Here is a 22,676-nt window from a genome sequence, read left to right on the forward strand (position 1 = left end):
GGATTTGTTCTAATGGTGTTTTTAAGTAGGATATCATGTCTGCCTCTTTTACAGCAGTTAACCCCTAGGAAGAATGTATGCAATGTATTAATTATTGAAACTGTCCTACCAATTTGATTTGAAACTGTCTCATTGCTATTTGTTTCTCAATAAAATTATGAAAAAAAAAATAAAAAAAAGAAAAAAAATTTTTTAAACCAAAAAAGAATTATTTGAAGGTGAAGAAAAGAGTAGAGAGACAACAGCTACTCGGGGCGTACTGGACAGGGAATACTCATGGATTCTCGTCTGTGGCTCCCTTCCATTGAGATCCTTGCCCCAAGGAGACTCCTGGAAACTGATTGGCTCCCTGCTTGTCTTTGGTGTGGTGCTCCCCTGTGATTTCTCCCAGTCACATGACCTTTCCTGCTGTTGGTGGAGATTGGGATTATGGGTGAGGGTTCAGGGACTGAGGTTGAGATTTAAGGATTAAGCAAAAAGGGTTTAGTGGACCACAGTACTTGGGACCTCCCTCAGCGTAGTTTCCTACCCGTTGTCTTTCTGATTGCTTGAGTCTAATTTGCAAAGGCCCTGCCCTTATCTCCCCATTAACCTCTAGCAAAGCTCTGTGAGGCCCCACCTTCCCTTTTCCCGTGCCTACAGGAACCTCTCCCTACAGTCCCGGCGGGAAGACAGCCATCCAGCTCTCCCATCCTTTTCTGGGAAACCAGCAATGGGGAAGCCTGCTCCTCTGAGCTGAGTGGGCCTGCAGTTGGGCAGCAGCAGACGGAAGGTACAGCAGGGAGGCTCAGCCCACAGGAGCAGCCTAAGACCTACAACACTTGGCACTCGGCAGTCTTGAGGTGAGAATGAACGAGGTTCACCAAGAGATTAAAGCATTTATGACCAAAGCATGAGCAACAGAATGGGAAGGCAGACTGGGGAGGCGCCTCCCCCCACACTGTTTATAGGGTTCAAGTGACGGCTGTAACCGTCCGGCCCTCAGGACTGTCAGCAGGGGCCAGCGACTGGAGCCCCCTCTGTATGTCCAGCCCACATCATCGTCACTTACAGGTATCTCTGGCTGTGTCTTCGTGTCCTGAGGTACTCAGGAGCAACGTAAGGTGAGACTTTTGTCAACCATAAGTCATGTCCTGATCTATCAACGTCACTTGAATCTCCTCAGGCAGTTCTGCTGAGGCCACAGTCAGACCCTCTTAGCTCATGCAGTTCCTCCTGTTAGGTGTGCCATCTGCCAGGAAAGGCCACAGTCTGTGCTGGAGCACGTGGCTCTCCTCAGAAGCATGGGAACATTTTTCCCTTCAGTGACCTCCTTCTAGCACAACGCACACTGGTCAAATCCTCTGCCCCCTGGGGGCCAACAATCTCCCTGCTCAGGAGGTTGGGTGACTCACCAAAGTTGTAGGCACTTACGGAAAGGTCCCCTCATGCCCTGGGTCCTTACTGACCTTGGAGGGCCAGAGTAAAGAGAAAGGCTGTCCTCTTAGTCCAGTTATCTCTTTAGCTTTGATCTCCCAAACCTCAGTTCTTGAAGACTCAGCAAGAGAGAACAGTTATATCCTGCTTGGTGGGAAGTTAATTTTATGACTTTATCTAGATATACAGACTAGCATATGTAACATTCTCAGTAATTTTTCATTACACCTGATATTCGGCAACTACCCGCTGAAATTGCCATCTCCTGTGCCATTGCATTCAGAAGCTAGGAAAGGCAGATGGGTTATCTGCCGAGCTCCTCGTGGGCCCCTCCTGTCCCCCACATCCTGGCTGTCAAGGATCTGCTGAGGGAGAACAGGGAAATTCAGAGGGCCTATGCATGCCCCTTTTGGTACACAGCCTGAGGCGTAGCTGGAACCCAGGGCCCTGGTCCCTAGAGACCTCCTGTGGTCTGTCCACAGAGTCAAAAGGCACACCAGGGCCCATCTCTTATCCTCAGGACCACATGCTGGGCTGGAGGGCAGTAGACAGGATTCCAGGGAAGAACACCCCCCTAATCCTCAAAGGGCTGGTCCTGGATTTGTGTCCCAGGCCCCGAACCGAGCACCACATAGGGCAGGCTGACTTACGTGCTCCCGCATGGTGTTGGCCACAGCAGGTGACATCATGAGGCAGCACAGCAGGACGACCAGGATGAAGTAGAGCGCATACATGCAGCGGGTGGTGCGTGACTGTCGGACCTTGGGGCAGCAGCCGCAGCAGAGGGAGCAACCTGCTGTCCCGCAGCAGCAGGCCAACTGGGGAAGAACAAGAGAGCCCAGAATGTGACACTGCAGCACAACCCGCGGCACATACCTGGCTCCCACCCAGGGTCCTGACACCAGAGTTAGGGAAACCCCAGAGCTTGTGGGAGGACTGGGTTCAGGGTGTATTCCATGATGCACCCCTATTTAGGCCACATCTGAGCACAGGATCATCAGGGGCTTTGGGGGCCCCTACATGGCTTCAGCACGACAGATATTGCCAAGAAAATCAGCTGCATGACCAAGGGCTTGGAGATTTCACACCCCACCTCTGGGGAGGGCGCTGCACCTGAGTTACGCACCCCACTGTGCCTGGTCCCAGGGCTTGAGGACAGCCCCTGGGTATCAGGAGGGCAGTGTCCCCAGCCCATGTGAACAGGTACTCTGGGGCTAGCACCCCGCTGGACTCCAGCTGGGACCTCTTCCTCCCGGCCATTCACCTGTGTCGTTCATAACACACCAGCAGGCACAGGCAAAGGTTGCTCCCGAGTAATGAGACGCAGGGAGGGCCAGGCCAGCGACTCGCACCTTCAGGCACAACCTTAGGTCTATACCTCGCACCTGGGTCAGCACCAGCTCCAGGTCACGGGTGCAGGGTGGAACTGAGGTGCAGGACACAGCTGGCGCCACACCTAGGCCACCACGTCACACACACAATGCCCCCTTTGGCAAGCCAGCCAGCCTTCCACCTGCAAGATGTCCATGCTCCAGGCGCCTACCAAGCACGGGTGCGCGGACCAGCTCTGCCCAGAGCCAGCCTGACACCGTGCTTGGGGTAAGCACGGAGGGGGAGGAGAGATGCCCCAATGAACAGGAAAGGCCCAGTCACCTCTTGCAGACAAAAGAGGCTGAGAAAGAGGCCAAGAACTGTAAAAACAACATAGGGAGGAAGAACAGGAAAAACAGGAAGGAAGTCGAGCGCCAGACCAGGGCATGTGGAAACCGGAGGCCCAAAGTAGCTGTGTGGGAGAGCCCTGCTGGCCGCCTTGCCGGACACACGGGGAGCAAACCCCACACTAGAGCCTCCACGCTGAGGTGACGAGCAGCAGGGGAGAGGGTGCAGCACCTCCCCAGGGCTCCTCACCCCACAGGCCCTGTACCTGGGGGGCATGAGGTGCAAGGACACAGGCTCAAGGTCAGCTTGCTGGGTCCACAGCCTGACTCTGCACCTGCCACCTGCGAGCACAAGCAAGGTCTCTGCCCTCCTGAGACCTAGAGATGGAGTGGCACGGGTGGGGAGAACTAGGGTTGCGCTGTCCCCACAATGCCCGCGACCACTATGCTCTGTGCACTAATAAAAACAAAAATTTAAAAGCAAGACTCGGTCTCCTCATTTGTAGTCGGGGTGGTACCAGGGCCGGCTTTGGTCTCTGGGGCGCTGGCTCCAGGGGGCTGTGGAAAACCTCTTCAGACGCTTGGGGGTATCCAGGAAGGGAGTAAGCTGAAGCCACGTAAGCTGAAGGCTCCTGGCTCTCCATCCTGACAGGCAGGCCCCGCACGACTAGAAGCCAGCTGGGACTCAGGGGTTCCACACAGGCACCAGTCAGAGCCACCACCAACAGCCAGGGGGCAGCACATGTGCCCACGTGGGGGCAGGGCTGAAGCCCGCACTGGGAGACCCCGAGCTGCCGCACGGCTGCCGCACGGCTCCGAGATGGCGGAGGGCCGCTCTTCTCTTCACACCTTTCTGTCTTCCTCAAGGACCCTCCTTGACTCAGGCTGGGCTACCGCTCGAGAAGTTGCCGGATGTGGGCCGGCAGATGAGCACACGCAGGGGGACTGGACCTCGACTCCTGCAGGGTGAGGTTCGCGGATTCCTTTCCAGGCACCTGGGCACAGAACCAGGGCTTGTGCGCCCAACTCCACCCCAGCCCCCACCCGCTTCTGAGACAGGGCTGTGCTAAGTCACTGTTACGGTTGTGTCTAGTTGTCCCCCCAGAGTCTCGTGTACGTCATGGAGCAGACCCGGATCGAGGAGCAGTGAGTGGCTTGAGGCGGGGCCAGAGGACCAGGGCGGGGCTCGAGGGGCGGAGCCAGAGGACCGGGGCGGGGCTTGAGGGGTGGGGCCAGAGAACCTGGATGGTGCTTGAGGGGCGGGGGCCAGAGGATGGGGCGGAGCTTGATGGGCGGGGCCAGATGACCAGGGCGGGGATGGAGGCGGGGCCAGAGGACCGGGGCAGGGCTTGAGGGGGCCCAGAAAGGCACGAACCCCTAAACTGGCAGCCTTCCTTGGAGATGTGGAGAGTCATCCTGGACACAGAGGCGCCCCAGCCTTCCCTCCTGACCCTGTAGTGCTGGGCAGCAGAGTCTGCGATTGACACTGCCAACGATTAGGGCTCTGAGGTCTTGCTACATAATTCAAACTGTTTTAAACTATGAAACCTCCAGGAACTGTGAGCTCAATAAACTTTTTCTTCATTTTGAGTATCAAGTATTTGTCCCAGCAAGGAGAGAAGAGTAACTAATACAGTCACCAAGTTGTCAAGGTCGGGCTCAAAATTTGTGACCCTCCTGCTTCAGCCTCCCAGGCAGCTAGGGTTACAAGACTACATATATTTTTAATGCACTTCTTTAAAATCATTTATCTACATTTTCAATCTCCGATTTTTATTGGCCTCTTTCCACTTATGTACCCAAATGTCCCTCCCTCCCTCCTTCTTTTTCTCTCCCCCACAACACACACACACACACACACACACACCCCACTGGCTTGACTGTCTGGGCCCCACCTCCCTCCTCCTCACCCACCTAGCCCTCTCCCAATCCTCACCTGCCTCTTGCTGTTTAAGCCATGTGGTCTCACACAACCAGCCTCACTGCATCTCTCTGTCTTTTGGGGTTTTTTCTTGACAAAAAAAAATTTTTTTAAAATTTAAAAATATTGGCTATCCTTATGAAGCCAGGGAGATGGCTCAGTGGAATAAGCGCTTTCCTGGCAAGCACAAGGGCCTGAGTTCAATCCCCAGTTCCACAAAAAATAAAATAAATAAATTCTGGCTTCTTTTTTTGGTTTTTTGAGACAGGGTCTCGTTACGTAGTCTAGGCTGGGCCTGAACTCACTATGTACCCCCAGGCTGGCTGTGAACTTGAGGGGATCCTTCTGCCTCAGCCTGCCAAGGGCTCGGACTGGATGTATGCACCATGCCCAGCAACCACACTGTGCTTCCAGTTCTAATGCCACAAACACAACGCTCACCCTGTTTGGGTAAAGAAACCTCTGGAAGCAAAGCAAAGCTGACGGCTGCAGTCTGGATCTCAGGCGACCCTCAGCAGCCCATGTGGAAAAGGCTGAGCCACAGCGTGGTGTCACCACAAGGCACAAGAGAGGTTGCAGGCCTGGGCAGGGCTGCAGGTCCGGGAGGGGACCAGGCGCCCGTGCCCAAGGCAGCAGGCGCCCATCTTGCGCTCGTCCCAGCCTGACAAACCTCTTCTGGAAGCTGCTCACACCTCGAGGGCAGTGAGCGCAGTGCAGCCCACGGGACCCTCCTGCAGGACGGAGAGTGGGCGCCACTCAAAGGCAGATGGCTCCCTGGGGCTGTGACTGCAGAGAATGTGACAGCAGGGCACACCCTGCCCCTCGGCGGGTTCTAATAGTGCAAAGAAACGGGAATGTTTTCAAGTGTGTGTGAGCTTGGAAGTGCACGCTTGTACACAGACGCACGCTTCGAATCACTGGGCACAGTGTCTGCTAGGCCCAGCGCTGCATAATCTTCAGAGCAAACTACGCCAGCAGCCAAGACAGCAGGCGCAGTCTCTTAAGCTAAACACCGACACACAGACACAGACGCACACGGGGCGCCCCCACTTAGCACAGGGTTCTGGTCGACACTCCTGCGCGGTCAGTGAGAAGCAGTGAAGTAGCAGTGTTCTATTTATCTTAGTATTTATATATATTTAAGGCTTTATAAACCCTTCCCACCCTCATAAACCTTTCCCAAACTTTTAAAAACACTTATAGCGGTCTTAACCATTTTATAAACTTCTACACCTTTGTAACTTTAACAACATATATATATATATATATATATATATATATATATATATATATATATATATACTGTATGATACAGCAAAATCCCACAATATAGTAAAAAATCCACAATAAGTAATTTAGACTAATATTAAAAAAAAAAAAAACCCTGCAAAACAGTGAGTCTACGAAAGTTGAACCACCAAATAGAGGGACTACTGTAGCTATCAGGCAGAAATTCAGAGCAGCACTGCCTCATGAAGCCCTCCTGGCCGGCGGACAGCAGTTCCTGGAAGAACAGAGCTTAGAACAAGGCAGAGCCCTGTCCAGCGGCTGCCACCGACGGTCTTCTCGCCCTGGCACAGCCCACGCGGGGTGGAGGGTCACTGTGACGGCTGAGGACGCACCCTGGGGACTGGCACAGCTGCTCCAGGGAGCATCGGGGTCTCCATCTCGGCCCTGGTGCCTTCCCCTCCCCACCGGGCTGGGCAGCTCTACTCCCCCACACCCTCGGCCAAGATGGCTCTGCCTTGGAGCCAGCAGGGACCCACCCGCAAGCTCTCCTCCGCTTAGCAGTGTGTCTCAGAATTGTGAGCAGGAGAGGGATGTCGGCAAAGACCTGCACCCCGAGCTCCCTGGCTGGAGGCTGGCTGAGCCCCCTGGCTTCCCAGGGCCTTGGCTCAGGAATACGATGCTCGGCTGAACAGCCCAGGCCTCAATACCTGCGAGTTCATGACCACCCTGCTCTGAGGGCGGGGTGTGTGTGTGTGTGTGTGCACGCGCACACGCTTGAGGGGTGCATGCATGGGATGTCAGCACCCTCCAGCCTTGATTTTGCTGTGAAGCCAATGCTGCTCTTGCAAATCAAGCCTGTTATTTTGGTTTGGTTCAGAGTTTGCCGGGGCCTGGGCCTCCTTAAGCTGGTCTTGACTGTGCAGTGGCGCCGCTTCAGCCCCCCCCCCCCACCGCGCCCACCCTGGGTGCTAGGATCACAGACTTGTGCACCACACCCAGCACAAAACACGAAATCAATAATAATAATAAAAAGGGCCTGCAAGAGAGCTCAGCCGACTAAAGCATTGTGCCATGGACAGCCCTAGCCCCAGGGCGGGCTGAGCCGGCCACACACACACGCACACACACACACACACAGAGCAGTGTCAGCCCATCCAGGACTCAACAAACGGACGCCAAATGCATCACACCGGGTTAGGTCCTGACGATGCAAGCAGCCCAGTCCCTGGGACCGAGTCACAGCTGCCACTGTACCCTGGGCCTCTCCCCAGCCCGTCGTCACCACGCACCACTGAGTAGCCTGGCCCCAGGACCCTCTCTCTGGAGGTCAACACGGGCAGGCCTTCCGGAAAAGGTGCAGGGCAAGAGGTGCTTGAAGTCTCTCTCCAGCCAGGTGACAGATGGCTACCACACCAGGGACCACACAGCCATGTAGCCTCCCTGTTGGCAGAGTAGTGCTTGAAGGTCTGTGAACACATTTTTGTCACCCACTTATGAGCTGACGAACACAGAAGCTGCTTCCAAGGCTCAGCTGCTAGCACCTGCGCTGCTGCAGGCGCAGGTGCCTGGATCGCCGAGATGCGAAATTCTGAGGCCGAAACACTGACTTCGGGGCCTCAGAACGTGGCTCTGCTTGGGGACAAGTCATGAAAAGGGCAATCCAGTTAGTGAGGGCCATGGGCCTCTCTCCAGCCCAGGGACACACAAGCGACCTGGCGCAGCGGGGCAGCCCCCACTATTTGAGAGCAATTAGGCCCCTGACGGACACGGTGCGTATGGTACAGTGCACATGCGTGTGTGAGACACCGCCAACCCAGAAGCCATTGGGCTTTGTGCTGAGAGGAAGGGGACGCTGAGGGCATGGAGTCAAGTCAGGACCCAGGAGGGACGGCCTGGAGGGGAGGAGAGTCCAGTGCTTGGAGAGCCATCCACCGCCGACCATGTGAGGCTGCAGGCTCCGCCTGTGGCCACATTCTGACCTGGGTCCGGAGCCTCAGCATTGGCGGAGTGGGGGCAGCTCTGTGAAGGAAGCCCCAGCTTGGGTACACCTCTCCAGGGCAGAGACCTCAGCTTCTCCGGCTTTCCCCTTCCCCTCTGCAGCTCCAAGGACAGAGCCCGGGGGAGTTGAGAGCGCTTCACCAGCTTCTGTCACCTATGCAGACGTCGCAGGGTCAGTGGACAAGGGCAGCCATGGGGGGTCCACGGCGCTGCAGGGCTCCAGGGGGGCAGACAGGCGGAAGTGGCAGGCCTCCCGATCACTGCCATCGAAGGAGCACATCAAAGCCAATCCTGCCCCCATCCCCAGGTACTCTGGCACCGCAGCCTGCAGTAAGGATTACCCGTGTTGGACTTCAAGGTCACCCCTGGGCTCCGTGTGGGCACAGGCAGTGCCCAGCTCACCCAGCCCTAGGCCTGAGCCCAGGCCGGCCTCAGGGCTCCTTCCACACCGCGGCTCCAGCCTCTGAGCTCAGCGGCCCGCTGTGCAAGGATGCAGGGCAGGGGTCAGCAGCACAGCGGCACAGGCGCCCGGCCCACAGCCCATGCCCAGCCAGGGGCGGTGCGCGTGTTGTGATCCCAGCCCTGGGGAGGCTGAGGCAGGAGGACGGCTGTGCGCTCAAGGGCAGGCTGCACTACGTAATGAGACCTGCCTCCAAACAAACTAGGTAACATTTATTCATCTCTTACTCTCTGCAAGGTCCTGCCGTCATCACCATCATCACCATCACCATCATCACCATCACCATCACCACCATCATCACCATCACCATCACCATCATCACCATCACCATCACCATCATCACCATCACCATCATCACCATCACCATCATCATCACCATCACCATCATCATCACCATCATCATCACCATCACCATCATCACCACCATCATCACCATCATCACCATCACCTCGTTTAACAGAGACGGTGCAGGCACTCAGGGAGGTCGAGAGACTTAAGGTCATGCAGCTGGTAAGTGGCAGAACCAGGACGGGCATCTTGGACTCTGCCAGAGGCTCTGCTTCCTGTTAGCATAAGAGGGCAGCCTGAGACCAGCCCTGGACTCCAGAGCGGACACAGCAGTGTTCAGGCTGCAGGTGGAGAGAGAGGGCCTCAGTGGGGGCCGGAGGCAGAGAGAGAAAGAGGACGTGGTCTTCAAAAGCCGAGGAGAGGCGGGGTCCGAGGGTCAGGCCCACACAGACGGAAGGACTGAAGCCCCACGCCAGGGCAAAGGCGACTGCAGCTGCCTGCACTCTCCTCCCTCTGTAACGCTCACAGATTTTTGACCTCTGGGAGGAATGAATCTGCTTCCGCTTCCTCCGCATGTGTGCTGTCCAGCTCTTTGTGCAGAACACCAAGGCCCCAGTGTCCCTGCCTGCCAGCCCAGCGCAGGGAAGGAACAGAGGGGAGGGCAGCTGTGCCAGGCAGGCAGGTGGCACACACCGGACAGCGCCGGAGGAACATGAGCTCAAGGCCAACCTGGGCAACTTGGCAAAACCATGTATCAGAATGCAAACAAAGCTTTTTTTTTTCAAATGTATTCGGTACAAAGTCTCACCGTACAGCTCAGACTCACAGTGATTCTCCAGCTTTCAGCCTCCCAGAACTGGGACTACAGGCAGGTGCCACCACGCTTGGTCTCCGTGGCGGGCTCAGCACGCCTGGGGATCGAAGCCCAGTCCCCGTGCTGACCTAGACAGGCACTTAGTCCACTGAGCTATCTCATCAGCCCTCAGTGCATTTTTAATGCAGTGGGTTTTTCTTTCCTGCCGCGGGTGTACAGAGAGCAACTGGACAGCTGAAGTCATCACCCTGCTGTGACTGCTCTGTCCCTTGTGACTTTTCCCTGCAGGCAGCTCGGTGGCCTCCACAGGGGCCTGTCCAGCTGCACCCACCCCAGGGCCCACCCACCTCGCCAGCACACGCTGCCCATGAGAGCCACTGCCCAGTCCTGAGAGGGCACCAGCCTTCGGCTCCCCACCCCCACTCAATCCACTCCAATGACAGCGCACCATGGAGCCTGCGTCCACGAAGAGTGTGCTGGCCACTTCGGTCACAGCGCGCTTGCACTGCAAAAGACAACGCGCCTGCAAGGGGGCACTCAGGCTGTGCAGAAAGCCTGCGTGGAAGGAGGTCCCCACTGTCCACTGGAGACAGATCCTGGGACGCGAGCACAGAGCGCCGCCCACTCAGGCAGCAGACGCCACCAGGCACAAGGGGTCCCGAAGGCCGTGCTCACGGTGGGCAGGGTGAAGGCCTGCGAATCTGTGACAGGCCTGCACCTTATAATTAGCACGACATGAGGCGAGCTTCAGGGAGGCAAACACACCGGCACTCCTGTTCCATCTTGTGGGTAATCGGCTCTCAAATAGTTGTGAGGTGAAATCAGCCAGAAGCCAGAAAACAGCATGAACTATTAGTGGAGCAGGGCGCCATCCTCCACGAGGAGTTCAGGCAGTCAAGGCAGCTCCAAACACTGCACTTCAGACGAGGCCGCTGGTCGGACCTCGCCTTGGCAGGGTGTATGTGAAATGAAACACAGCTGCCTACAAGACCAAGGCACTGGACAGAAACACTCCCTTCCGCCACACCCAAAGGAGCTCGGGTGTCTCCCTCATCCCCACGTCCAAGCACCTGAGCTCAGAGCACCCAGGGGCCGTCGCGCGTGGGGGGTGAGGGGAGTGGGAGGGGGGCGGGGATGGGGGGGGCAGGGGTGGTTGGGGGGCTGTGCTCTGCCACCTCAGCATCCAGGACGTTTATCCCATTCTCCATTCCCAGACAGCAGCTGGGTTCCCTGAGCCCTTCCATCACACCACCCTTCGTGTGTGTGTGTGTGTGTGTGTGTGTGTGTGTGTGTGTGTGTGTGTAACCAGGGATTGAGCTCGGACCCTTGCGCTTGCAGGGAAGCGCTTATTCTACCTAGTCATCTCCCCGGCCCCCCTTCCTGTACTTTTACAACTTATGAAAAAATACACTCCTTGCGAGTCTCCTCCTCACCCTCAGTTTCACCTCCAGGGATCCAGTACTCTCCATTTGCCAAGGTCCAAAGTAGTCCATGGACTATACCAGAATGAGCAACTCCTAGGTCCTACGGGACTGCCAGCGCAGCTCGTGCTGTGCTGTTCTAGTACTACTTTTGACTCCTATCAGCACATCTCGGCAGCACCCAATAATCGCAGTCAGGAATGTACATAGCACACTTGGCTTCTTTTCTCGTCCCCTGCCTTGCCTAGAGGCTGACCGCCACGGTGCTGCGTGTGCACAGGATCTGGTCCCCACCACGCCATCACATATCCATGGTGGCCCTGACCATGCCGTCCTCCAGGAAGGACTACTGTCCACTTCAGGAGCTTTGTGGAGAGAATCTAGGAGGCTTCAGGCAAACTAACCGCAGCTCCTCCTCGGCTCCAACAGGAAACACGTCACCGGGAGGAACTGGGTCTGCGTCTCAAACAGGGCTGCTGGCAGCGGAGACGGCATGGCATCCTGTGCAGTGTCCCTGGGCTCTTCCTGCCGGGGACAAATAACAACCCTCACCACTGTCCCCGCAACACATGACACACAGAAATATCTCGAGGCAGCTGCCCCAGACCTGAACCCAGGGACTCAGGGGAAAGAGTAAGAGCTACAAAGCAGGACAGCCTGGCTGCCAACACACCGAGCCATGGTCCTCGCCACCTCCTGCCGCAGCGCTGGAGTCCCCTTTCCTGAGTGTCCTGGCTGGCTTGACATCCTGCATACGTTCAAAATTCCTCCCTTTCAGGGTCACTTTGACTTGGGGAAGAGCCAGAAGTCACAGTGCGCCACCCAGCGAGCGAGGTCACTGAGGACACAGCACCACAACCTTCTGCATCTGCCTTCCTGCCGGATGGTGCTCTGCAGCGGCTGTCACCGTGTTTTTGCTCACAGTGTAAAGACCTTCAGGAAAGAGCACTTGCTGAGCTGCTGCAGAAAGAGGTGAGGACATGGGGAGGAGAGTGCCCGCAGGCTGGCTCTGGGGGCAGATGAGTGGCACTGTGTCTTCACCACAGTGTTTTCCTAAACATACAACGTGTATTTTGGTTACACTTCCAAGACACTGAGCAAACACAGTGAGGGCTGGGCTGCCCTTACGATGTGCCTAGGATGTGCCTAGCCTAAAGTTGGAGCCACCACCCCAGCTCCCCTCCCCACTGGCTTCCTCTCAACTGCCGCAGCACAGGAAGATCTCCACGCTGTCCACGTTCGCACTCAGTATGTGCACACTCAGAAAATGACCCCTTCTGCAATGGACCTGGGAGCCCGAGCTCCCCACTGAGCCACCCACTCTTTCTAAAACAAATAAAAATATGCCAAATTTCCCAGAGTTAACTAAATGCGACCCAAAGCTTTACTGAAAACGAATTTACCCTGAGGCCTCCAGCAAAGTAAGTGCTAATGTGGAAAATTCTCTTCCCCTCACAAATATCACCAATATTTTACATACTTAATGGGTTTTTCTTTTCTATTTAGTGTCTGGAAAGCACCACATTTCTTTCTTTCTTTCTCCAAGACAGGGTCTGACTATGCAGTTTAGGCTGGTCTTTGCTCACATTTATTATACGCACCCCCCCCCAAGACTGATCTCAAACTCACAGCAATCCTCCTGTCTCAACTTTCCAAGTGCCGGGATTACAGGCGTGCACCACCACACCCGGTTCTGGGCCCCAGCAAGGTATGCAGGTCTCAGAATAGAACTCAGGACCCTGTGCTTGCCAGGTAGGTACATATGCCTCTGAGCTATCTCCCCAGCCCCCATTTTTCACATACTGCATAAAACAAAAGTTTTGCAACCAATCTTTAGTTACTCAATAACGAAACAGGGCCAATACAAAAGAAAATAAGAATTCAAGCTCACCCTCTCTAACCCTCATAAGTGAGGCCCATAGGAGGTGCACCCTGACGCAGAAGGGAATTTCTCAGCCAGGGAAATGACAGGGCAAGGCGGCATGGGCACCTTCCCAGGTCCCCGAGGAATGCCTAGCACTCTCCGAACTCAGCGGGTGTGCCTGGGACACAGGAAGTGTCCAACATTAGTCTGCACTAAGTGCTTGCTGCAGCCTAGAAAGGTGGCCCAGGCTGAAACCCTAGCACTCTGGGAGGCGGAGGCAGAAGGAGTGCAAGTTTGAGCTCCCTGGGACAACTTAATGAGACCCTGTTTCTGAATAAAAGCTAAAAGGCCTGGAGGATACAGCTCAGCATGAAGGCCCTGGGTTCAATCCCAGCACTGGGTGGGGCTCATGTCCTCCACTACAGGGTCACGCAAAGGCTCCCTGCACAAACACCTGCTCATCAGCATAGAGCGCGCTTCCCAACACCTGAACCACAGCAGCTACATATGTCTAGCCCAGTGCCCTGGCTGGGGAAGCGCCAGGGCTTCTGGGGCTCGGAGGGTGCCCCTGGCTCCAGAGCACTCGTGCCTCAGTTCCTCCAACCAGGGACACCGAGGGCAGCACAGGGGACAGAGCCCTAGGCCTTGGGCAGCACAACCTGCCCACCAGGACCCTCAAGTCTGACCAGACAGCCGTCTATTCCTCTGCATATTTCTCTTTATCAACTATTCATTTGTCTTCTACCAAGGTTGGTTTAGCAACAGTGTCAGAAATAAGCTGGGCATGATGTGCCACACCTGTCATTCTAGCAATGCAGGAGGCCAGGCAGGAGGATCCCAAAGCTGAGTTCCTCCTGGACAACTTAGCAAGACCCTGACGCAGAAGACTAAAAAATAAAGCCGTCTAGGGCTGCAGCTGGGCAGTAAAGAGCCCCTGGGGTCAGCCCCCAGTGAAGAGGACAGCAAAGAGGCGCCGCGTCACGCGTCACGTCACACAGCGCACCTCACAGCACTGATGAGCGTGTGGGTCCTCCTGCTGGGAGGCGTGGCCACCATCACTGCTCCTCTGCCCTGGCAGAGAAGCATGGTCTGGGGACAGGAGCTCGTGGTCCTGGCCGCAGGAGGACAGGAGGAGGCAGGGCCCTGAGCCAGCCAGAATTTCAAAGCCAGCCTTGCCTGCTCATGCAAATGCAGGATAGCAGGATAGCACAGTTAGAACCCCACCTCCACCTGCCTTTTCAGAGCCGCCCTTAAGGCAGGCTGAGCCAGCCAAAAAAAAAAAAAAAAAAAAAGCCTTAACTGCCTTACAAGTGGACATGGAAAGAGAAAAGAGAGAATAAGCACTCACTAAAAAAATCAGCATTTATTTCAAAACAGAATCAAAATGCCTTCAATTGCTGTTTAAGAAACGCAAGTATTATACAAAAGCCCAGCTGCTGCCCCAGGCAGAAGGAAGTAAGCCGTCCGCGGATGCCCTGTGACTATGCCGCAGTGTCTACAGGCTGTGATTTGTGCACAAGAACCACCTCCCAGCAGCGTGCTGCGGGCCTGTACAAGGTACAATTACATCTCCATAAATATTAACCTCATGATCACGTGAAGAGATGAGTCAGCCGCCTCAGATCCACGGCCGCCAGCCCAGGGCCGGCCCGCTGGGCACGCAGCACAAACAGCTTCGTGAGGAGTCTCTCTGAAAAAGCTAATACAACTAAGAGCTCAGAAGTGAACCGGAAACTGACAGTCCTGCCAAGCAGCTCACGGCCGAGAACAGCCTCACACACAGACTCACCCAACTGCCTCACAGACTCCACTGTGACGGCAAAAGCCAGGACTCTCTCGGAAGCAAACATGCTCCATCTTTGCTAACTTTAGCTAGCAAGAGCCACAAGAGCACTAGCACAGGCGTGGAAGAAAAATCAAGCTACGCGTCATCAAAAGCAACCTAGACCACCAAGAAAGTACAGGCAGTAGTGGCACCTGCCTACAACTCCAGCTACTCAGGAGGCTGAGGCAGGAGAGTCGCAAGTTCAAGACCAGCACTGGACACCTAAAGAGAGTTCATTTCAAAGTCTTAAAAAGGGGGATATACCTCAGCACTCTCTGAGCTCAATCAACAAGAAACAAACAGGCCAATGAAGAAAAATCAGAATGAGAGAACATATTTGTATATCAGCTATTTTATGAGGGGTACATGTAGAATCCAAAGAATAAAAAGAAATTTTCAAACTCTAATATAAAGACAACCCAACTGAGAAACAGGCAAGAGATGCAGACAGACATTTCTAAAAGAAGAGGTGAAGAGTCAATTAGCTCAGCAAAAGATAAGGAACCTCACAGATGGTCCTTAGGAGAGTGCAAATCTAACCCGCCATGAGGCCCTTCATGCCTGCCCAGCCAGCAGGTGGAGAAAAGGGCGGCAGCAAGCGCTGGCCAGCAGTGGAGAAGTGGGGTCAGGCAGAAAATGGAGCGGCGCCTGTAGGAGGCATCTCACTCCTTCCCGAAGGGTTAGCAGCTCTGACCCCACACATCCGCCCCGAGCTGGAGAAAGACGGAGGGACAGAGGCAGGTGGGTGGTGGACAGGACTAGAGAAACGGAAACTCCCATCCACACAATCACCTGCCCACAAGTGCTGGCCACACGTAGAGAAACCCAAGCGGAAAGAACCAAAACGCTCACGAGCGCCTCAGTGGGCGAGGAGAGGCAGAGCACTCCTGGGACAGAACTGGGACCTGCACAAGGGCTGGTGCGCTTCCAGGGGTGGGCTGCCTGGGGCGTGAACTGCATCTCGGTGCAACATTGTCTAAAATTGTTAGATTACGACTGATTTGTAAATTCTTTTGTCTTCATTTTTATTTTGGACAATTTTTATTGTTATATTTACTTAAACTTGAAAATAATTTATTTACAATGTGCAATCTATTATTAATCTCATGCCATGTATTCATTTCAGAAATATTTCTCTAAAATTCACTCTGTCTACATCTTATATTTTTCACATTTTAATATTTGTCTGCAATTTTTAATATATGTAATTATTGATTTTCAATAAAGTTAATGAAAAAAGCAAAAATAAATAAATAAATAAATAAAATTGTTAGAGAGAATATTTAATTAAAACCTAATAGAGCCCTTTCAAGATAAATAAAGAATGACTTCTAAAAGCCCTCAGATCGTAACTTCTAAGTTATTTGGTTGGATGTTTCTGCTCAATGAAAAAGTAAGAGCTTAGGCATTTCTCCAACTTCACTTTGAGAATAAAAAGAAAACGGGGATTTCTGAGCACTTGTTAATTCAAACAGAAATAAAGTGCGCCACGGGCAAATTCCCAGCGCCGCCACAGGACCCAAAGTGGCTTCACAGGTTTCTCAAGTTGAGTCTGCTGTACAGTGCTGCGTGAAGTTTACACAGAATTTTACGGCTCTCCCGAGGCCCCAAGTTCTTGAAAGAGAGCACACGCGAAACGGCCCGGCCCGGCCCGCGCCCGAGCTCCCATTTCTCCATCCATTCCTCGCCTGGCAGCGCAGCAGCCCCGACCGGTAATTCCCGACGCGGCAGCCCTGCCGCTGGGCATCGCGTGGCATCACTGAGAGCTGGCAGAGCCCCCCTTCCAGCTCCAGGCACCTCAGGAATCCGGGAAAAAATGCTTCCATCTGTAAACCACAGACGGAGGTAAATGATGCCACAAAGCCACACTAGATGGGCAAAGCAATACTAATCGTTTTCCTTTCTCAAGCAAAAATGGATGAAATCTGTTACCTACAAAGCCACTTCCTAACTACAGTCCACACTGCTTAGCTGCTCACGCCTGCTGGGGCAGGTGAACAGCAGGATGCAAGCAACGCCTTGGAAGTCCTGCTTTCGGATTTGCTAAAACCCGCTTTGATGTGTGAGGCGGAACCAACAGGGCCTCAAGACAATAACCCCAGCAGCACAGAATAAAGGGGCAAGGCCCCGCCTAACCGCGCCCCTCGCTGGCCTCCTCGGTCACAGCCTTTACAGCGGGCAGCTCCCGGAAGCCCACGCGTGTCCCAGCCCCACAGTGAGGAGGCGAGTTCTTCAGTCCTCTGAAGCCCTCGGCGCCTGCCCGTACTGCTCTGGGGCCTCCCTCCACCAGCCACCCTCCAGAGACCCACCCTCGAGGCCTCTCCCGCCACGCACACGGACGGCCCGCGCTCCTCCGGGTCGGCCTGAGATGCTCCCAGCACTGACCTCACCAGTGGGGCTGTGCTTAGTGCAGAGCTATGCTCAGCGTGTTCCTGTGGAACATTCACGAGACACGGGAGCACAATGCGTACAGCACGCCAGTTCTTTGTCACCTGCCCAGCCCTCCGCAGCCTGTTCTTTTTGTTTGTTCTGTTTTGGTGTTTTTATTTAGCTACTTCTTGTGAAATTATACAAACCCTACAGTAACTGTTCTTCAATGAGCCTATGATAGCACAGTGTCCACAAGGTTCATCCACACTGTGGCACGGGACAGGTTTTACCTCTTTTTAAGCTGTATAATACTCCCTTGTTAGCATCTTTTTCTTTGGCACCAGGAATCAAACTCACCAGCCCACTTGCCAGGCCAGCTCTGCGCCACTGAACTACCGAGCTATATCCCCAGCCCCCGCTAGCAGGATTCCTAATGGCCGAAGTAACCCTTACCCAGAGGCTAGCTATCTTCTAAGTTGTCAACCAACGTGTTCTCAGTTTACTTCTGATACAAGAAACACAAGTGCAATTGCCAGAGGCAAGGACACAGATATATTTTGATTTTAAAAGATTATGTTAATGTAAGGTCTTCTCCAAAGATGAACAATTATGAGCCCACGAAATAAGTGTTTTAAGTGCCGGGCTAGGCTCGGGCGGAGCGTACGGGAGGGCTGGGCTTAATCAGCAGAGCCACAAGAACAAAAAGTACAGAAAAGGTGAGCTTGTCTACCACCTAGTCAGGTCTGGGCACCGTACTTCCTGACTCTGCCAGTGAGGCAGCAGGTAAGTAGGCCGATCTGAATCCCAGGCCCTAAATCGCAAGGCTGGGCACGCCCTGCTTCTCAGTGAAGCGCATGTGCTCCTACAAATCTATCCCTACTCTATTTTTCTGTCATTTTCTTTCATTGTAACTTAAGGAACAGAGATTTCTAGCCTACACAACACTACGTGCCCTTTGTACTTTGGCTGTGTTTTGTTCTGGCCAAGTTTCTAACTTTTCTGTAGACAAATTCCCAGAGCTGGCTTCATGATGTGATGCTTAGAGAAACCTTGGCCCTGTCGGGTACGGCGGCACACGCCCGTAATCCCAGCACGCAGGAGGCTGAGACAGTTTGAGGCCAGCTTTGGCTACATGCTGAGTTCAAGCTCAGCCTGCACTGGATAATGAGGCCCTGTCTCAAAAAAAAAAAAAAAAAAAAAAAAAAGGAAACACCCTGACCATTCAGAGAAAGGTTGTTTTAAAAGCTTATTCATGTAAATGTTCTTGATGGGCTGATTTTTAACTGATTGTGACTGGTTAGAGACCTGGGCTGAAGAGGCTGAGGTGAGGTCACTGGGGTCCAGGAGTTCGGGCCCTGCCTGGGCAAGGCAGGAGACGTTGTTTGCAAGCAGACAAAGACCGGATCTGCACAGCTCTCAGCAGCGCAGGGCGAAGGGCGGGGCGCAGGTGTCCAGAGCAGCACGCTGGAAATGTCCAGCAGGACCCTGCAGCCCCAGCAGGACAGCTCTCCCACAGAGCAGGGCACACTCCGGGCTGGGCCCTGGACAGCAGCAATCCCTTGAAGGAGAGCCTGGGGCAAGCTAAAGGACCAGGAGGCTGAGGCGGGACGGGTCTGCACGTCACTAGCCACGCTTGGGAGCAGGCGCTGCTAGCATGTGTCTAGGGAGCTCTGTCTAGACGCAGCACAGGCTCCTCCAGCAGATGACAGTGCACACAAAGGGGCTGCGGCACCGAAGCCACATGCCCCTGGGGGCGGGGGCCGAGTCCGTGTGTGCTGGGGTGTTGGTCTCGCCTGCTCTGCCTTCCCGATCTGGGCGAGGGGGCAGAAGACATTGCTGCCCAAGCTGGTCTGTGCTTCCCACCGGGGTGGTGGGACACGGCAAGATTCACCAACAGCGAGTGTTGCTAGCACATGTGCGTGGGCAGGCACCACCACAGGCTCCGACCCTCAGAGCGCCCCCACACACACCTGACAGAACCCCTGTGGTTCTGATCCAGAGCTAGGGCTGTGCAGATGGCGGCATATCCTAGCTGGGGCTGGAGAGGGAGGGGTTCTAGGGATCTGGGGTGCCCACAAGCCCTCTGCCTAGCACTTATCCCTGTAAATGTTCTTGATGGGCTGATTTTTAACTGATTGTAACAGGTTAAAAATATGAGACCTCAGCTGGAGAGGCTGAAGTGAGGTCACTGGCACTCCCAACTCAGCAACCTGCAGCCTCACCTACTATGCCACAGGGCTAGAGCACACCCCTTAACTCCCTGCTGCTCGGCTGGCCGGGCATGGGAGGCTGTGATCCCAGCACTCACTCAGGAGGCTGAGGCAGGAAGATCTCCACAAGTTCAAGGCCAGCCTGCACTGCACAGCAAGATCCTGTCTCAAAAAATCAAATAATGGGGGCTTGCTCCTTAGCTCAGTTCTTTAAGTGGCTGCTTCAACAAAGCAGTCAGGCTCAGGTTGCTGTGGTTCGATCCCCACAACTCAAGCCAGCCAAACCTGCCCTGAAGGCATTCCAAGCAAAAAAAAAAATCAAATAAATAATAAATGAATAAACAAGACAGTGCAAGGAAGCTGAGAGCAGCAGTCCGGGGTCAGGCAGCTCTCTCAGCACAGGGTTCCTGGGCAGGGCAGCTGAGTTCACACATCAGCCCCGTGGGTCCAGTCCAGCCTCCAGGGAAGCACTTGTGTCCAGCCAACCCTGCCCTGCAAACATGGCTGCTCCGACAGGGCTGAGCCGGGGATTCACCTGAGCTGACAGCAAATGCAATTCTGCCTGCAAGGAGCACAGGGCCAGGGAGATGGCTCAGCGGAATAAGCGCTTCCCTGGCAAGCACAAGGGCCTGAGTTCAATCCCTGGTTCTGGAAAAAAAAAAAAAAAAGCACAGGATGAGGACGGAAACTGCAGGCCGGAGTGGGGGCCAGTCGCACGCCTCTCCTGCCAGGGCCGTGCCCGCACATCGCCTGCCCAGGCACACTGCCAATGCATGCAGCTCAGCGACTACGCATCTCCTAATAATTCTTTAGTTTTCTGGGTTTATAAAACCCAGTCTCACTATGTAGGCCAGGCTGACCTTGAACTCAGGGCAATCCTCCTGCCTCAGCCTCCTCCTGAGCACTGGGATCAAAGGCACGCATCACCTCACCTGGCTCATAGTATTTCTTAACAAAGGAACATGTATAAAACTGCAACACCATTGTCACCCACAGATTCTTGGCAATGCTGAGAAGCCAGGCAGGGCTGCACACACGCGAGGCAAGCACCAGCCCTGGACTCCTGCTTTATGCACTTCTGACCCTGCTTCTGACCCCGCACCCTGGCTGGGCTCGTGTGGAGCCCAGCACTGCCGGAGTACCATGCTCCACATCCGGCACTGCTGAAGGCGCAGCACGGGCTGCAGCCCTGAACAGCCGTGTGGGAGGCGCTGCTCCCGGGCTCTGTTCCCACCACACTCAAGGTCTAAAGGAAACAGAGCCACAGTGCTGCACGGACAGTGACAGGCGCTAAGCGCTCTCTTGGACACCACACCACAGGTGCAAATGTTTGGTACTGCAGGAAATCAAGTTAGGATGCGTGGTGGTTTGCCAACTGCGGGTCAACTGCATTCCCTGCTTTAGTTCAATAAAGATCAGAAGCTTAAGCTCCAGCCCCAGCCCAGTGGGAACCAAACAGGGCTGAACCTGACACTCGTTCCTGTACTGTGGCCACGCCAAATACTGCAAATGCTTGCCAGCAAGCAAAAATGACTTATAGGAGCTAAACTAACCCAGCGCGGAGCTGGGCGTGGGAGGCCCACCTCAGGATCCTTGCAAGAGGCGGGGCCACAGCAGCTGCTGGGAGGCTGCTAGGGAAGCTGTCGGGAGAAGCTGGGGGAGCTGCTGGTCCCCTCGGTCTGCTCTGCTGGAGGACCTTGTCCTGCTGGCTTTCCTGGTGAGCCTAGCTCGGGAACTCACTGAGGATGCTGTGGTGTTTTCCAGGAGAGCTCTGGTCCTCACCTTGAGAACTGCTTCCCGGCTCCAGTTCAGGCCCTCAGCCTGCTGGCACAGACCCTCTAGCTTCCTCCACTAGCCTTTAGGCCTTCCCAGCACAGATCTGTGAAACAGGCCCGCATGGGACACTCATGGGCGCGAGGCCGCCAGCTGGCCTTGTGGGAGGCAGTTACGGTCCCGGTCTTCAGCTGCGCTCACGCAGGACATCACTGTGGGATCCCGGCCCAGCCGGAGTCTTCAGCGTGTGCACAGATTTCCTGCCCTCTCTGTGTATGATTCCTTGGATGATTCATTATAAAACAATCTCACAAAACGTGTCCTGTATTGTATTATTCCCCTTGCAAAACCTCAAACTGAGACAGTATACCAGACAGAGCCAGAGAGCGGTCCAGCCAAGTCCCGGGACCACAGCTTCTCGGCAAGAGAAAGCAACATTCGTTTTCTCCTTTACACTTTTATCCCCAAGGTTTTCAGGGTAACTATGAATGACAGGGAATTTTACAAAACATGAAATACCGCTTCGGGGTTGGATTCATGAAACGCTACCTGCCGGTCTCAAGAAAAAGTCGGGGCCGCCCTAGGTAGGGAATTCCCCAGTGGCGACCGTCATGACGGCTGTCCCTCCTCAAGGCACACAGTGTGACAGGAAAGGAGGGGACAGTCAGCAACCCCTGCCTCTGTCCTCGATCTCTCCTTTTATCTCTAAGATGTCATTCTAGGGATCACGGCACCTTCCACCTTCCCAGGCTCGGAGCCAGCGCGCCATGGACCAAGCCCCCTGCGACCAGGTTAGACCCTCCTCCTGCAAGCTCCAAGTGACCGGCAATGGAAAGCTGACCCATCCATCCGGTGGTGTTCGCTTGCATCTCCAGCTACTCCGAAGGCCGGGGCAGGAGGATCACAAATTCAAGGCTAGCCCGGGCAACTCAGTGAGACCCTCTCTCAAATTTTAAAAAGAGAAATGGGAGTGGATTTCAGTACGAGGTTCTTGGTTTAATTCCTGTTACCATAGACAACAAAAATAGTAACATTTCACACTTAGGAGAAGAGAGGAACAAAGCCACGACTAGACAAGAAGACCAAGTAAGGTCTGGTATTCCAGTGCGTAGTTGGGCAACTCCAGTTAACAAATCCTACATCTTAAACAGCCAGAGCTGAGGGTCCGTGTTGTCCACACCGCAGCGATGACCGTCTGTCCTCTGCTCCACGCGACGCGACGCACAGAACTTCACACTGGGTCCCAGACAGCTGCACAGTGTTAGGTACCAGTTAGCAACAAAAACAAACCCAATAAAAAGTTCCAACAGACAGAAAAAAAGGCAGGGCTGCTGAAGGAGGACGAAGAAAAGGAAACTCAAGGGGGACCAGGCATGAGGCCACGCCTGTAATCCCTGCGCTCTGAGGCGGTGCTGGGTGGCTGAGGCA

General features: G+C 54.6%; 1 protein-coding gene across 4 annotated transcripts in view; it reads right to left on the minus strand.

Annotated features, from left to right (window-relative positions):
• Serinc5 (serine incorporator 5) overlaps nucleotides 1–22,676 on the minus strand; it is a 76,555-nt gene that overhangs the window by 43,146 nt on the left and 10,733 nt on the right. For 3 of the 4 annotated variants that reach the window (XM_023700960.1, XM_023700958.1, XM_023700959.1), the window contains exon 2: nucleotides 2,067–2,234. The exons of the other annotated variant lie outside the window; for it this stretch is intronic. In XM_023700960.1, the coding sequence (XP_023556728.1) occupies nucleotides 2,067–2,234 (168 nt within the window). The remainder of the gene's footprint in view (nucleotides 1–2,066; nucleotides 2,235–22,676) is intronic. 4 annotated transcript variants of the gene reach the window in all.

This window comes from Octodon degus, unplaced genomic scaffold (assembly GCF_000260255.1).
Source record: "Octodon degus isolate 3935 unplaced genomic scaffold, OctDeg1.0 scaffold00129, whole genome shotgun sequence".
In the NCBI taxonomy this organism is placed as follows: Eukaryota; Metazoa; Chordata; class Mammalia; order Rodentia; family Octodontidae; genus Octodon; species Octodon degus.